Source organism: Oncorhynchus keta, chromosome 4, assembly GCF_023373465.1.
Source record: "Oncorhynchus keta strain PuntledgeMale-10-30-2019 chromosome 4, Oket_V2, whole genome shotgun sequence".
Lineage (NCBI taxonomy): Eukaryota > Metazoa > Chordata > Actinopteri > Salmoniformes > Salmonidae > Oncorhynchus > Oncorhynchus keta.
In genome coordinates this window covers 76995239-77012385 of record NC_068424.1, presented here as the reverse complement: position 1 = coordinate 77012385, position 17147 = coordinate 76995239, and the positions used below count along the sequence as shown (strand labels likewise).

At 48.6% G+C, this 17147-nt stretch overlaps 1 protein-coding gene across 4 annotated transcripts in view; it reads left to right on the top strand.

Moving 5' to 3' along the window:
- Positions 1-723: 723 nt before the first annotated feature.
- The window catches only part of LOC118372190 (glutamate receptor 3-like), a 290884-nt gene continuing 274460 nt past the window's right edge, over positions 724-17147 (top strand). For all 4 annotated transcript variants that reach the window (XR_008132255.1, XM_052516184.1, XM_052516173.1 and 1 more), the window contains exons 1-2: positions 724-1239; positions 1933-2091. Coding sequence is in view for 3 of the 4 variants with exons in the window: in XM_052516184.1 (XP_052372144.1) it covers positions 1161-1239; positions 1933-2091 (238 nt within the window). In the remaining variant the exon portion in view is untranslated. The remainder of the gene's footprint in view (positions 1240-1932; positions 2092-17147) is intronic.

The following is a 17147-nucleotide window of genomic DNA, read 5'->3' as shown; positions in this document are numbered from 1 at the left end:
AAGTCAGTTAAGAAAACAATCTTATTTTCAATGATGGCCTAGGAACAGTGGGTTAACTGCATGGTCAGGGGCAGAACGACAGATGTGTACCTTGTCAGCTCAGGGATTTGAACTTGCGGTTACTAGTATAACGTTCTAACCACAAGGCTACCCTGCCCCTATAAAATGTAATTTAAAAAAACGACCAGTAACATATACCGAGATCTAAATATGAATGTTTTGGCTGTAAGGCGTAATATACACCAGTTGTGTCGCCTGTTTCTCTCGTTCCCGAGTTCCAGTCACTTCAGCACCATGGACAGCGCCTCATGCTGCGCTCTCTATCCGGGTTCTGAAAGGAGAGCAAAGGAGGACTTTGCCCACGCTATTAAAAATAATTAGGAAATCAAAGATAGTCTATAGATGTTTAAACATGCTAGTCTATATAGGTGTTTAACAATAAATGTGAGTTACTTCTGATCATAGCAGTATGACAACATATTCACGAATACCAGTTTTATGTATAGTTTATTCCGGGTTGTTTTGAATAGCTTCTAATTATGAATCCACTTGTGTTCTTTGATTTGCCTCAACTCTATCCGCGCTCACTAACGCCAACTTCCCCTCATCATATCCTTGAGGCGGCAGCTGCACCAGCTGTAAGCGGTTATCTACTGTAGCCAATTGAAAGGCATTGGCCGCCTGAGATTGCCGTGCTTTCTCCTATTGATTGCGCGCGGATACAGTAATGTGGACGAGCATGGCACTTGTGCCTTGCAGTCAGTCCTACTAGTGGAGCTGAGCTGGGCTAGTGTTATCCGGTAACGGAGTCCGGTGCACACAGGACGAGGGAAGCTTTTAATCAAAATAACATTTAATCAAAATCGCCGCTGGTCCAATCGGAGGAGCTTGTTTTCTTAATCAGATCAGCTTGTTTCTCAACCACCATCTTTGGGACGAATAAGTCCCAGCCTCTCTCTCTCTCTCACACACTCTCCTCTCACAGTTGCAGAAAATTGCTCCGCAGCCCCGTGCTGCACCTTAATGAACCCAATTGGTGCACTGTGAGCGACCATCATAAATCTGGAGGATTTTCAGCATCTTCGGGGTTGCATATGAATTTGCTTAGGCATATCCTTTTAAGGAGTTGAGAACATAGACGGGTTGGAGAAATTGCGAAAATGGCACAAAACGTGGTTCTATTTTTATTGTGGCTTTCGGGCAGATCACTCGCGGGATTTCCCAATCAGATTAATATAGGTAAGTAGTCCGTAAAATAATTAGAACAGAATTTTAGAATCATTTTTGCTTTTCGCCGGTAATTTTATGGATAATGCCGGTTCTTCGGAGTATGACCTTTATCGGGTGTGTTATTAATTAAGTCGGTTGCTTTGCTTGAAGTAATACATATTGAACTTGCTCCGCCGCTTTGATTACAGATTTTATGAAATACTACGTTAGAACAATGCTTGAAAGAAATGACCTCATTGAATGGTTCACGGGAAAATGTTGCAACTTCATAAAGGTGAAAATTGTAGGGAGGATTTCCGCAATAACACGTTTCTGTAGACAGAATGACGAGGAGTAAATAATAATTATGTGTGATTTATTTATCCTAATTCATTTGACGCACGAGCCTGCCTACATGATCCGTGTTGTTTGGTTTAACACTTGAGAGTCGCGTATAAACAGAATGACGGAGATCCCTGCAGTTTAGCAATTGTTATGTAAGCTACATACAAGTCAAGTGCCACTGAAGTCGATGTCTTCCTCAAGTTTTCCTCGACAGGCAGTAGGTGGGCTACCCTACCTACCGTCCGTGCAAGGGCCAGTGGTGGTTCCTTCCGGTGTCTATAAAAATATAAGGCAGACAGAGTTGGATGTAAAATGTGTGTAAATAATGATGACGGGAAATGGTAGCCGAAGTTGATTACGTATCTGTATGTCTTCTAGGTGGTCTGTTCATGCGGTCCACTGTGCAGGAGCACAGTGCGTTTAGGTTCGCTGTTCAGCTCTACAACACCAACCAGAACACTACGGAGAAACCCTTCCATCTCAACTACAACGTAGACAACCTCGAGTCGTCTAACAGCTTCTCAGTCACCCATGCATGTAAGTACAGAGCTGTTTTCAATTCAAATCTCCCTCTGCTCGGAATATGTCCAGAATTCCCCCTTGAACACACACACACACACACACACACACACACACACACACACACACACACACACACACACACACACACACACACACACACACACACACACACACACACACACACACACACACACACACACGGCATTCATAATAACATAGTGAATGCTTGGTATGAAAACACTTTTGCTTGGTAGGCCTACAGTAGATAAGACCAGGGTCCAGAGGACGGGGTGCCAGAGTGCCTTTTGAGATGTCTCAATGGTTCACTATTGTTACGTCACACCAATAGTCACCAACCTCTTCTAAGTCCAGATCACTTTGTGAGTCGGATATGACTAAGCCTATACAACATTAACCAATTAAAAACAATTCTGTAATAATAATGTTTTTTTTGCAGTAGGCTATAGACCCAATATATTATCACTGCATATTGGCTATGCTTTATTTTATTTATGAGTGTTATTATTATTATTTATTTTTTGGGGCTATGCTTATATTGCCCATAATCACGTTCTCCCTCCCTCTGTTCTCCCTCCCTCCCCCCGTTCTCCCTCCTTCCCTCCGTTCTCCCTCCCTCCATCCGTTCTCCCTCCATTCTCCCTCCCTCCGTTCTCCCTCCATTCTCCCTCCCTCCGTTCTCCCTCCCTCCCTCCGTTCTCCCTCCCTCCCTCCGTCCTCCCTCCCTCCGTTCTCCCTCCCTCCGTTCTCCCTCCCTCCGTTCTCCCTCCCTCTGTTCTCCCTCCCTCCATTCTCCCTCCCTCCGTTCTCCCTCCCTCCCTCTGTTCTCCCTCCCTCCCTCCGTTCTCCCTCCATTCTCCCTCCCTCCATTCTCCCTCCCTCCGTTCTCCCTCCCTCCCTCCGTTCTCCCTCCCTCTGTTCTCCCTCCTTCTGTTCTCCCTCCCTCTGTTCTCCCTCCCTCCGTTCTCCCTCCCTCCGTTCTCCCTCCCTCAGTTCTCCCTCAGTTCTCCCTCCATTCTCCCTCCATTCTCCCTCCCTCCGTTCTCCCTCCCTCCGCTCTCCCTCCCTCCGTTCTCACTCCGTTCTCCCTCTATTCTCCATCCCTCCCTCCGTTCTCCCTCCCTCCGTTCTCCCTCCCTCCCTCCGTTCTCCCTCTATTCTCCCTACCTCCCTCCATTCTCCCTCCCTCCATTCTCCCTCCCTCCGTTCTCCCTCCCTCCCTCCGTTCTGCCTCACTCCCTCCGTTCTCCCTCCCTCTGTTCTCCCTCCCTCTGTTCTCCCTCCCTCTGTTCTCCCTCCCTCTGTTCTCCCTCCCTCAGTTCTCCCTCCGTTCTCCCTCCATTCTCCCTCCCTCCCTCCGCTCACCCTCCCTCCGCTCTCACTCCCTTCTCCCTCCATTCTCCCTCCGTTCTCCCTATCTCTGTTCTCCCTATCTCCGTTCTCCCTCCCTCCGCTCTCCCTCCCTCAGTTCTCCCTCCGTTCTCCCTCCATTCTCCCTCCCTCCCTCCCTCCGCTCACCCTCCCTCCGCTCACCCTCCCTCCGCTCTCCCTCCCTCCGCTCTCCCTCCCTCCGTTCTCCCTCCGTTCTCCCTCCATTCTCCCTCCGTTCTCCCTATCTCCGTTCTCCCTCCCTCCGCTCTCCCTCCCTCCGTTCTCCCTCCCTCCGTTCTCCCTCCCTCCGTTCTCCCTCCATCCGTTCTCCCTCCATTCTCCCTCCATTCTCCCTCCCTCCCTCCGTTCTCCCTCCCTCCGCTCTCCCTCCCTCCCTCCGCTCTCCCTCCCTCCATTCTCCCTATCTCCGTTCTCCCTCCCTCCGCTCTCCCTCCGTTCTCCCTCCCTCCGCTCTCCCTCCGCTCTCCCTCCCTCCGTTCTCCCTCCATCCGTTCTCCCTCCGTTCTCCCTCCATTCTCCCTCCCTCCCTCCGTTCTCCCTCCCTCCGTTCTCCCTCCCTCCGTTCTCCATATCTCCGCTCTCCCTCCCTCCGCTCTCCCTCCCTCCGCTCTCCCTCCCTCCACTGAGAAAAAGGGGACACCGTCTTACAGCTGATGGTGAAACTCAAGTCGCATTGCATTATTTCTGCCTCATGCAACAATTCATGTTGTTACTCCTATGACCAGAGAATGTGAAATATTCCTCTCTACTAAAAAAGACACAAGTCGCTAATAATAGCAGCTCTAGCTTATGGAAACACTGTGCTGCAGTCAGTCACTCAGTGCTGGTTGTAGCATTGCAGCACTGAGTGGACTGAGTGGAAGTAGGAAGAATGCACATTTTATGGCTTATAAAAATATTGAACAAAGTATTTACAGTGCTGAATAACAACATAAACATGAACTTCCTCATAAAAACAAATGTTCTTTGCTTTATTCTCTCTAGTCATGGTTTTAAAAGTCTTGAAATCTCACAGTATCAACTTCGCTGTGCATTCAAGGTTTCTTTTTACAGTCTATGGCTCGAGGAAACTGTGCAGACACGGTGATCTGAGCTATCTGATTGGCCAGCGGTAGGCCTATAGGTGCACTTGATTTGCTCTCTGGGTCTGCTGAGTAGGCAGAGTTCTGCCTTCAGACACGTGAAATGGTTAAAAATGGGAACCCTTTGCCTTCCCGGCACTAGGGCTGCTGAATCAAATGCAACTACCGCCAACAGAGCAAAGTGGGAAAAAAATGTCAAGGCAAGGCTTTATCCTGGGTTGTTTACATACATTTTTGGTGGTCGACTAGGAATGGCTAGGAGATCGACCAATCAAGATAGAGATGTCTCATTGATCCACTGTTGATACACAACACTGAGGTAGAGACGTCTGAATGGTTCATTGTTTGTATAGGCTGTATGATATTACTAAGGTAAATATCTCTGTAGCAAATACAAACCAAGATGTGCATCTCAAATAGCCCCTTGTTCATTTTGTAGTGCACTACTTTTGACCAGAGCCCTATTCCCTTTGTATTCCCTATATACCAGAGCCCTATTCCCTTTGTAGTGCACTACTTTAGACTCTGGTCAAAAGTAGTGCACTACAAAGGGAATAGGGCCCTGGTCTAAAGTACTGCACTACAAAGGGAATAGGGCTCTGGTCTAAAGTAGTGCACTACAAAGGGAATAGGATTCTGGTCTAAAGTAGTGCACTACAAAGGGAATAGGGCTCTGGTCTAAAGTAGTGCACTACAAAGGGAATAGGATTCTGGTCTAAAGTAGTGCACTACAAAGGGAATAGGGCTCTGGTCTAAAGTAGTGCACTACAAAGGGAATAGGCTTCTGGTCTAAAGTAGTGTACTACAAAGGGAATAGGGCTCTGGTCTAAAGTTGTGCACTACAAAGGGAATAGGGCTCTGGTCTAAAGTAGTGCACTACAAATGGAATAGGGCTCTGGTCTAAAGTAGTGCACTACAAAGGGAATAGGATTCTGGTCTAAAGTAGTGCACTACAAAGGGAATAGGATTCTCGTCTAAAGTAGTGCACTACAAAGGGAATAGGATTCTGGTCTAAAGTAGTGTACTACAAAGGGAATAGGGCTCTGGTCTAAAGTTGTGCACTTCAAAGGGAATAGGGCTCTGGTCTAAAGTAGTGCACTACAAAGGGAATAGGGCTCTGGTCTAAAGTAGTACTCTGCTCTGCTCTCTACTGTGTTTAAACTGCACTCTGCTCTGCTCTCTACTGTGTTCAAACTGCACTCTGCTCTGCTCTCTACTGTGTTCAAACGGCTCTTTGCTCTCTACTGTGTTCAAACTGCACTCTGCTCTGCTCTCTACTGTGTTCAAACTGCACTCTGCTCTGCTCTCTACTGTGTTCAAACGGCTCTTTGCTCTCTACTGTGTTCAAACTGCACTCCACTCTGCTCTCTCTACTCTGCTCTGTACTGTGTTCAAACTGCACTCTGCTCTGCTCTCTACTGTGTTCAAACTGCACTCTGCTCTGCGCTCTACTGTGCTCAAACTGCACTCTGCTCTGCTCTCTACTGTGTTCAATCTGCACTCTGCTCAGCTGTCTCTCTCTACTGTGTCTCTGCTCTACTCTCTCTCCTCTCTACTGTGTTCAAACTGCACTCTGCTCTGCTCTCTACTGTGTTCAAATTGCACTCTGCTCCGCTCTCTACTGTGTTCAAAAGTCTCTCTGCGCTGCTCTCTACTGTGTTCAAAAGTCTCTCTGCGCTGCTCTCTTCTGGGAAATTGTTTGTTGTTGCCGGGGGTCGATGTGAATGGCATTCTTTTATGATGCTGTATATTGTGTTCCCTGTGGCCTCGTTTAGATCTGATTACAGGCAACGTAAAGAAAGCGTAATGAAGGAAAACGATGACAAGGGAAAGGAAGGAGAGGGAATGGAGAGGGAGGAGAGGGAATAGGAGGAGAGGATGAGGTAAGGGAGGAGATGGAGAGGGAGAGGGAATGGGAGAAGGAAAGAGAGGAGGGGGAAAGGGAGGAGAGGGAATGGGAGAAGGAAAGAGAGGAGAGGGAAAGGGAGGAGGGGAGGAGGTACGGGAGAAGATGGAGAGGGAGGAGAGGGAAAGGGAGGAGAGGATGAGGTAAGGGAGGAGATGGAGAGGGAGAGGGAATGGGAGAAGGAAAGAGAGGAGGGGGAAAGGGAGGAGAGGGAATGGGAGAAGGAAAGAGAGGAGGGGGAAAGGGAGGAGAGGGAATGGGAGAAGGAAAGAGAGGAGAGGGAATGGGAGGAGAGGAGGAGGTAAGGGAGGAGATGGAGAGGGAATGGGAGAAGGAAAGAGAGGAGAGGGAAAGGGAGGAGAGGAGGAGGTAAGGGAGGATATGGAGAGGGAATGGGAGAAGGAAAGAGAGGAGAGGGAAAGGGAGGAGAGGGAATGGGAGAAGGAAAGAGAGGAGAGGGAAAGGGAGAGGAGGAGGTAAGGGAGGAGAGGGAGAGGCAGGAGAGGGAGAGGGAGGAGAGGAGAGGGAAAGGGAGGAGAGGAGGAGGTAAGGGAGGAGATTGAGAGGGAATGGGAGAAGGAAAGAGAGAAGGGGGAAAGGGAGGAGAGGGAATGGGAGAAGGAAAGAGAGGAGAGGGAAAGGGAGGAGAGGAGGAGGTAAGGGAGGAGAGGGAGAAGGAAAGGGAAGTTGAGGGAATGATAGGAAAGAGAGCAGAGGGAGAAGGAAAGGGAGGAGAGGGAAAGGGAATAGAGAGAGAGGTAAGGGAGGAGATGGAGAGGGAACGAGAGAAGGAAAGAGAGGGGAGGGAAAGGGAGGAGAGGGAAAGGGAACGAGAGAAGGAAAGAGAGAAGAGGGAAAGGGAGGAGAGGGAAAGGGAGAAGAGGGAAAGGGAGGAGAGGGAGAGGGAGTAGAGGAGGGAGAATGGGAGGAGAGGGAACGAGAGAAGGAAAGCGAAGGAGGAACGAGAGAAGGAAAGAGAGGAAAGGGAAAGAAAAGGGGAGGATAGGGAACAAAGGAATGAAAAGGGGAGGATAGGGAACAAAGGAGAGAAAAGGGGAGGATAGGGAACAAAGGAAAGAAAAGGGGAGGATAGGGAACAAAGGAAAGAAAAGGGGAGGATAGGGAACAAAGGAAAGAAAAGGGGAGGATAGGGAACAAAGGAAAGAAAAGGGGAGGATAGGGAACAAAGGAAAGAAAAGGGGAGGATAGGGAACAAAGGAGAGAAAAGGGGAGGATAGGGAACAAAGGAAAGAAAAGGGGAGGATAGGGAACAAAGGAGAGAAAAGGGGAGGATAGGGAACAAAGGAAAGGAGAGGGGAGGATAGGGAACAAAGGAAAGAAAAGGGGAGGATAGGGAACAAAGGAAAGAAAAGGGGAGGATAGGGAACAAAGGAAAGAAAAGGGGAGGATAGGGAACAAAGGGAAAGAAAAGGGAGGATAGGGAACAAAGGAAAGAAAAGGGGGGATAGGATAAAGGGAAAAGGGGAGGATAGGGAACAAAGGAAAGAAAAGGGGAGGATAGGGAACAAAGGAAAGAAAAGGGGAGGATAGGGAACAAAGGAAAGAAAAGGGGAGGATAGGGAACAAAGGAAAGAAAAGGGGAGGATAGGGAACAAAGGAAATAAAAGGGGAGGATAGGGAACAAAGGAAAGAAAAGGGGAGGATAGGGAACAAAGGAAAGAAAAGGGGAGGATAGGGAACAAAGGAAAGAAAGGGGAATAGGGAACAAAGAAAAAAAGGGGAGGATAGGGAACAAAGGAAAGAAAAGGGGAGGATAGGGAACAAAGGAAAGAAAAGGGGAGGATAGGGAACAAAGGAAAGAAAAGGGGAGGATAGGGAACAAAGGAAAGAAAAGGGAGGATAGGGAACAAAGGAAAGAAAAGGGGAGGATAGGGAACAAAGGAAAGAAAAGGGGAGGATAGGGAACAAAGGAAAGAAAAGGGGAGGATAGGGAACAAAGGAAAGAAAAGGGAGGATAGGGAACAAAGGAAAGAAAAGGGGAGGATAGGGAACAAAGGAAAGAAAAGGGGAGGATAGGGAACAAAGGAAAGAAAAGGGGAGGATAGGGAACAAAGGAAAGAAAAGGGGAGGATAGGGAACAAAGGAAAGAAAAGGGAGGATAGGGAACAAAGGAAAGAAAAGGGGAGGATAGGGAACAAAGGAAAGAAAAGGAGGATAGGGAACAAAGGAAAGAAAAGGGGAGGATAGGGAACAAAGGAAAGAAAAGGGAGGATAGGGAACAAAGGAAAGAAAAGGGAGGATAGGGAACAAAGGAAAGAAAAGGGAGGATAGGGAACAAAGGAGAGAAAAGGGAGGATAGGGAACAAAGGAAAGATAGGGAACAAAGGAAGAAAAGGGGAGGATAGGGAACAAAGGAGAGAAAAGGGGAGGATAGGGAACAAAGGAGAGAAAAAGGGAAAAGAGGATAGGGAACAAAGGAAAGAAAAGGGGAGGATAGGGAACAAAGGAGAGAAAAGGGGAGGATAGGAAAAGGAGGATAGGGAACAAAGGAGAGAAAAGGGGAGGATAGGGAACAAAGGAAAGAAAAGGGAGGATAGGGAACAAAGGGGAGGATAGGAACAAAGGATAGGGAACAAAGGAGAAGAAAAGGGGAGGATAGGGAACAAAGGAAAGAAAAGGGGAGGATAGGGAACAAAGGAGAGAAAAGGGGAGGATAGGGAACAAAGGAAAGAAAAGGGGAGGATAGGGAACAAAGGAAAGAAAAGGGGAGGATAGGGAACAAAGGAGAGAAAAGGGGAGGATAGGGAACAAAGGAAAGAAAAGGGGAGGATAGGGAACAAAGGAAAGAAAAGGGGAGGATAGGGAACAAAGGAAAGAAAAGGGGAGGATAGGGAACAAAGGAAAGAAAAGGGGAGGATAGGGAACAAAGGAAAGAAAAGGGGAGGATAGGGAACAAAGGAAAGAAAAGGGGAGGATAGGGAACAAAGGAAAGAAAAGGGGAGGATAGGGAACAAAGGAAAGAAAAGGGGAGGATAGGGAACAAAGGAAAGAAAAGGGGAGGATAGGGAACAAAGGAAAGAAAAGGGGAGGATAGGGAACAAAGGAAAGAAAAGGGGAGGATAGGGAACAAAGGAAAGAAAAGGGAGGATAAACAAAGGAAAGAAAAGGGGAGGATAGGGAACAAAGGAAAGAAAAGGGAGGATAGGGAACAAAGAAAAAAAGGGAGGATAGGGAACAAAGGAAAGAAAAGGGGAGGATAGGGAACAAAGGAAAGAAAAGGGGAGGATAGGGAACAAAGGAAAGAAAAGGGGAGGATAGGGAACAAAGGAAAGAAAAGGGGAGGATAGGGAACAAAGGAGAGAAAAGGGGAGGATAGGGAACAAAGGAAAGAAAAGGGGAGGATAGGGAACAAAGGAAAGAAAAGGGGAGGATAGGGAACAAAGGAAAGAAAAGGGGAGGATAGGGAACAAAGGAGAGAAAAGGGGAGGATAGGGAACAAAGGAAAGAAAAGGGGAGGATAGGGAACAAAGGAAAGAAAAGGGGAGGATAGGGAACAAAGGAGAGAAAAGGGGAGGATAGGGAACAAAGGAAAGAAAAGGGGAGGATAGGGAACAAAGGAGAGAAAAGGGGAGGATAGGGAACAAAGGAGAGAAAAGGGAGGATAGGAACAAAGAGAAAAAGGGGAGGATAGGGAACAAAGGAAAGAAAAGGGGAGGATAGGGAACAAAGGAGAGAAAAGGGAGGATAGGGAACAAAGGAAAAGGAGGATAGGGAACAAAGGAAGAAAAGGGGAGGATAGGGAACAAAGGAGAAAAGAGGATAGGGAACAAAGGGAGAAAAGGGGAGGATAGGGAACAAAGGAAAGAAAAGGGGAGAATAGGGAACAAAGGAGAGAAAAGGGGAGGATAGGGAACAAAGGAAAGAAAGGGGGAGGATAGGGAACAAAGGAGAGAAAAGGGGAGGATAGGGAAGGAAAAAGAAGGAAGGGCAAGCAAGACAAAGTGAATATGGTACATTCACAGGAGACTCTCAGTAGACTCTCAGTAGACTCAGTAGACTCACAGTAGACTCTCAGTAGACTCTCAGTAGACTCTCAGTAGACTCACAGTAGACTCTCAGTAGACTCACAGTAGACTCTCAGTAGACTCTCAGTAGACTCTCAGTAGACTCACAGTAGACTCTCAGTAGACTCTCAGTAGACTCTCAGTAGACTCACAGTAGACTCAGTAGACTCACAGTAGACTGTCAGTAGACTCACAGTAGTCTCTCAGTAGAGTCACAGTAAACTCACAGTAGACCCAGTACACTCACAATATACTCAGTACACTCACAATATACTCAGTACACTCACAATATACTCAGTACACTCACAATATACTCAGTACACTCACAATATACTCAGTACACTCACAATATACTCAGTACACTCACAATATACTCAGTACACTCACAATATACTCAGTAGACTCACAGTAGACTCAGTAGACTCACAGTAGACTGTCAGTAGACTCACAGTAGTCTCTCAGTAGAGTCACAGTAGACTCACAGTAGACCCAGTACACTCACAATATAGTCAGTAGACTCACAGTAGACTCTCAGTAGGCTCTCAGTAGACTCAGTAGACTCCCAGTAGACTCAGTAGACTCACAGTAGACTCAGTAGACTCACAGTAGACTGTCAGTAGACTCACAGTAGTCTCTCAGTAGAGTCACAGTAGACTCACAGTAGACCCAGTACACTCACAATATACTCAGTACACTCACAATATACTCAGTACACTCACAGTAGACTCAGTAGACTCACAGTAGACTCAGTAGACTCTGTATCTAGATGATGTCAAAAGGTGAGCCCGGATAGGGAAAAGACCTACTCTCAACATCATAGTAGTGTTCTGCTGCAGAGCCTTGTCAACAGACGTCTGTGGTTCTGTCCTCCCCTATAATACTTTCATTATGTCTACCGGTCATTCAGCAGACATGTTTATTCAAAGCATTTTACAGTGATTGGAACCACATTATCCCGATGTGTCTGGCCTGGCCTGCTGGTCTCCTCTCCTCTCCTCTCCTCTCCTCTCCTCTCCTCTCCTCTCCTCTCCTCTCCTCTCCTCTCCTCTCCTCTCCTCTCCTCTCCTCTCCTCTCCTCTCCTCTCCTCTCCTCTCCTCTCCTCTCCTCTCCTCTCCTCTCCTCTCCTCTCCCCTCCTCTCCTCTCCTCTCCTCTCCTCTCATCCCCTCTCATCCCCTTTGTCTCCCCCAGTTCAGCTCTCTCTGCAGTGTCAGCTCATTAGCACACAGACCTCATACCGTCTCACTTGGGTGAAGGAAAAAAATCCATACCCCCCACCAACCCCCACCTCAAAGTAACACACACCGGCAAATGAGCTGGGTGTTCTGCAGTGGAGAGGTGGTGGAGAGCTGGGTCTGAGAGGTGAGGTGGTGGAGAGGTGGGTCTGAGAGGTGAGGTGGTGGAGAGTTGGGTCTGAGAGGTGAGGTGGTGGAGAGGTGGGTCTGAGAGGTGAGGTGGTGGAGAGTTGGGTCTGAGAGGTGAGGTGGTGGAGAGGTGAGGTGGTGGAGAGGTGGGTCTGAGAGGTGAGGTGGTGGAGAGGTGGGTCTGAGAGGTGAGGTAGTGGAGAGGTGGGTCTGAGAGGTGAGGTAGTGGAGAGGTGGGTCTGAGAGGTGAGGTAGTGGAGACATGGGTCTGAGAGGTGGGGTGGTGGAGAGGTGAGGTGGTGGAGAGGTGGGTCTGAGAGGTGAGGTGGTGGAGAGGTGGGTCTGAGATGTGAGGTAGTGGAGAGATGGGTCTGAGAGGTGAGGTGGTGGAGAGGTGGGTCTGAGAGGTGAGGTGGTGGAGAGGTGGGTCTGAGAGGTGAGGTGGTGGAGAGAGGAGGTGGTGGAGAGGTGGGTCTGAGAGGTGAGGTGGTGGAGAGGTGGGTCTGAGAGGTGAGGTAGTGGAGAGGTGGGTCTGAGAGGTGAGGTAGTGGAGAGGTGGGTCTGAGAGGTGAGGTAGTGGAGACGTGGGTCTGAGAGGTGGGGTGGTGGAGAGGTGAGGTGGTGGAGAGGTGGGTCTGAGAGGTGAGGTGGTGGAGAGGTGGGTCTGAGAGGTGAGGTAGTGGAGAGAGGAGGTGGTGGAGAGGTGGGTCTGAGAGGTGAGGTGGTGGAGAGGTGGGTCTGAGAGGTGAGGTAGTGGAGAGGTGGGTCTGAGAGGTGAGGTGGTGGAGAGGTGGGTCTGAGAGGTGAGGTGGTGGAGAGGTGAGGTGGTGGAGAGGTGGGTCGGAGAGGTGAGGTGGTGGAGAGGTGGGTCTGAGAGGTGAGGTGGTGGAGAGGTGGGTCTGAGAGGTGAGGTGGTGGAGAGGTGGGTCTGAGAGGAGAGGTGGTGGAGAGAGGAGGTGGTGGAGAGGTGGGTCTGAGAGGTAAGGTGGTGGAGAGGTTGGTCTGAGAGGTGAGGTGGTGGAGAGGTGAGGTGGTGGAGAGGTGGGTCTGAGAGGTGAGGTGGTGCAGAGGTAGGTCTGCAAGGTGGTGGAGAGGTAGTGGAGAGGTGGGTCTGAGATGTGAGGTGGTGGAGAGGTGGGTCTGAGAGGTGAGGTCGTGGAGAGGGGAGAGGGTGGAGAGGTGGGTCTGAGAGGTGAGGTGGTGGAGAGAGGAGGTGGTGGAGAGGTGGGTCTGAGAGGTAAGGTGGTGGAGAGGTTGGTCTGAGAGGTGAGGTGGTGGAGAGGTGAGGTGGTGGAGAGGTGGGTCTGAGAGGTGAGGTGGTGCAGAGGTAGGTCTGCAAGGTGGTGGAGAGGTAGTGGAGAGGTGGGTCTGAGATGTGAGGTGGTGGAGAGGTGAGGTGGTGGAGAGGTGGGTCTGAGAGGTGAGGTGGTGGAGAGGTGGGTCTGAGAGGTGAGGTGGTGGAGAGGTGGGTCTGAGAGGTGAGGTCGTGGAGAGGGGAGAGGGTGGAGAGGTGGGTCTGAGAGGTGAGGTGGTGGAGAGGAGGTGGTGGAGGTGGGTCTGAGAGGGTGGGGAGAGGTCTGAGAGGTGAGGTGGTGGAGAGGTGGGTCTGAGAGGTGAGGTGGTGGAGAGGGAGGTGGTGGAGGTGGTGGAGGTGAGGTGGGTTTGGGTTTGAGAGGTGAGGTGGTGGAGAGGTGGGTCTGAGAGGTGAGGTAGTGGAGAGGTGGGTCTGAGAGGTGAGGTGGTGGAGAGGTGGGTCTGAGAGGTCAGGTGGTGGAGAGGTGGGTCTGAGAGGTGAGGTGGTGGAGAGGTGGGTCTGAGAGGTGAGGTGGTGGAGAGGTGGGTCTGAGAGGTGAGGGAGATGAAGCAATGCCCCCAAATCACAGTTAGCCAGCCAAAGAAGCTTGGGCTGTTACCTTGTCACGGCGTCCTAACTTACGGACACGCCCTGCGCCCTCTCCTTCACGCTGTTGATAGGGACACAGAAACAATAAGCAAATGAGTAAATAAATAAGAGATAATGGCGTTGGTAATTTCACGCGTGTTGAAGGAGCAGGGGAGCATGGGAGAAAGAGTGCTTGATATCAGAATCTAATTAAAACCGTGAAGGCAGGAGCAGAGACAGTCTTCTTCTTTTTCTTAGCTTAGAGAGAGGATTGGGCTCCTGAGGGAGACGCTGTGGCCCCATTTCTGCTTTCTCACTCACACACAACGCCACCACCATGCACATCTTACAGCAGCTCGGTGAAGAGAGAGAGTGTGTGTGTGTGTGTGTGTGTGTGTGTGTGTGTGTGTGTGTGTGTGTGTGTGTGTGTGTGTGTGTGTGTGTGTGTGTGTGTGTGTGTGTGTGTGTGTGCGCATGTGCGTTTGTGTATCGTGTCTATACACTGTGTGTGAGAAACATACGAGCCTTTGATGATGTTGAGGAAAGTGTGGAAAAGCAACGTGTCCTCTGTCTGTCAGAGCACTGAAAACAGTGTGAAGTCGTCAACAACCATTCCAGTTTGTTGTGGGAACTGTTTCTTTGATGAGTTTATGAAGTCGTCTGCTGGGGGTTCAATCTGCCTCACCTCTTCTGTATGAGTAGAACACACTGTCCTACATACTGGCCAGGGTTCAAATGCCACCATACTCTCTATATAGTGTACTACTGTTGACCAGAGTCCATATCCCCTATATAGTGTACTACTGTTGACCAGAGTCCATATATAGTGTACTACTGTTGACCAGAGCCCCTATATAGTGTACTACTGTTGACCAGAGTCCATATCCCCTATATAGTGTACTACTGTTGACCAGAGTCCATATCCCCTATATAGTGTACTACTGTTGACCAGAGTCCATATATAGTGTACTACTGTTGACCAGAGCCCCTATATAGTGTACTACTGTTGACCAGAGTCCATATCCCCTATATAGTGTACTACTGTTGACCAGAATCCATATCCGCTATATAGTGTACTACTGTTGACCAGAGTCCATATATAGTGTACTACTGTTGACCAGAGTCCATATCCCCTATATAGTGTACTACTGTTGACCAGAGCCCCTATATAGTGTACTACTGTTGACCAGAGTCCATATCCCCTATATAGTGTACTACTGTTGACCAGAGTCCATATCCCCTATATAGTGTACTACTGTTGACCAGAGCCCCTATATAGTGTACTACTGTTGACCAGAGCCCCTATATAGTGTACTACTGTTGACCAGAGCCCCTATATAGTGTACTACTGTTGACCAGAGCCCCTATATAGTGTACTACTGTTGACCAGAGTCCATATTCTCTATATAGTGTACTACTGTTGACCAGAGCCCATATTCCATATATTGTGTACTACTGTTGGCCACTACTGTTTGCCCTGGGTCCTGATCAAAAGTAGTGCACTATAAAGGGAAGTGTTCATTTTTGGGAGGTCGACTCAGTCTTCTTCTCAACATGAAGGCTGTCAAACTGACTAGAACATTCTTTATCTAACAGCGGAATGACATGGTATTCTCCTTCAACATGACCAGCAGCATGTACTGTACTAGATCAGATTTGAGACTCTTGTTTTCTGTTCGGGTAGCTAGCTAACGTAGCATCCTGGGACTCCTGTCAAGCTGAGCCTGCAAATAGCAGACAGCTCCTGCTGAGCTATGGCACGATAGTCCTCACACGAACGCAAACGCACACACGCAGGCGCTCGCACACACACACACACACACACGCTCGCACACACACACACACACACACACACACACACACACACACACACACACACACACACACACACACACACACACACACACACACACACACACACACACACACACACACACACACAATGCACAGTCGTCCTTAGATGGTCACTACGCATCAGTGCCGGAAATCTTTCTCTCTGAATGTGACAAGAATATTGTTGAATTGAGAGTCAGTGTGTGTGTTGAGCCGTTCTGATGCTCCCTCCTGAAGCTGTTTATACCACAGTTGTATAAGTGCTGGGCCCGTAGTCACAAAAGCCTCTCAAGCGTGCTGATCTAGGATCAGTTTGCCTTTTAGATCCGTATGAATATAATTATATGGAAAGGTAAGGATCTGATCCAAGATCAGCACTCCTACTCTTTGTGGATATGGGATTTGGTCATGAGTTTTCAAAATAAAAGCACTGACGAAGGCAGTGAGGCACGTTAGTAATGGCCGGTAGCTTTTTTTGACCGAAAGTTTAGTTAGCCAGGTAGCTAGTTAGTTACCAAGCAAAGTTTCTGCTAACTAGCTAATAAAGTTAACTGTCTGGCAATGTATTTAGCTTGCCAATGACCTAGCTAGAAACTAGTTTGTCAGCAACACCGCAAGTTAGCTAATATTAGCTAGCTAACTGTAACTGTAAATCGCCAAATTGGTATTGTTGCATCACGGGCAGGAGAGAACATTTTGGAACTCCCAAAAATGGCTGAATTTACCAAACAGCTCAGAGTCTGAGAATGAGTTTATTACAGAGAATTAAATAATATTAGTTAGGCAGCCAATAAACCTACTAAAACCGTTCATGTTTGAGCCGATCGTTGCCCCCAGATCAAAGAGTTTGTTCTTGTAGCATTAACAACACAGATATACTGCCTGAAAAACCTCAGCTAGAGGGTCGGGGTAGCTGCCAGATATTGGCTAGAGTAGGAGTGTGTGTGTTGTAGAGAGACGGTGGCGATACCCCTCAAAATCCTAGTGGTTGGTGATGTATTACATCCTGTCAATCTGTCTGGATGGTGACTGTATAACATCCTGTCAGTCTGTCTGGGTGGTGACTGTATAACATCCTGTCAATCTGTCTGGATGGTGATGTATTACATCCTGTCAATCTGTCTGGGTGGTGACTGTATAACATCCTGTCAGTCTGTCTGGATGGTGATGTATAACATCCTGTCAATCTGTCTGGATGGTGATGTATAACATCCTGTCAGTCTGTCTGGATGGTGATGTATAACATCCTGTCAGTCTGTCTGGATGGTGATGTATTACATCCTGTCAGTCTGTCTGGATGGTGATGTATAACATCCTGTCAGTCTGTCTGGATGGTGATGTATTACATCCTGTCAATCTGTCTGGGTGGTGACTGTATAACATCCTGTCAGTCTGTCTGGATGGTCAGTCTGTCTGGATGGTGATGTATAACATCCTGTCAATCTGTCTGGATGGTGATGATAACATCCTGTCAGTCTGTCTGGATGGTGATGTATCCAGTCTGTCTGGATGGTGATGTATAACATCCTGTCAGTCTGTCTGATGGTGATGTATTACATCCTGTCAATCT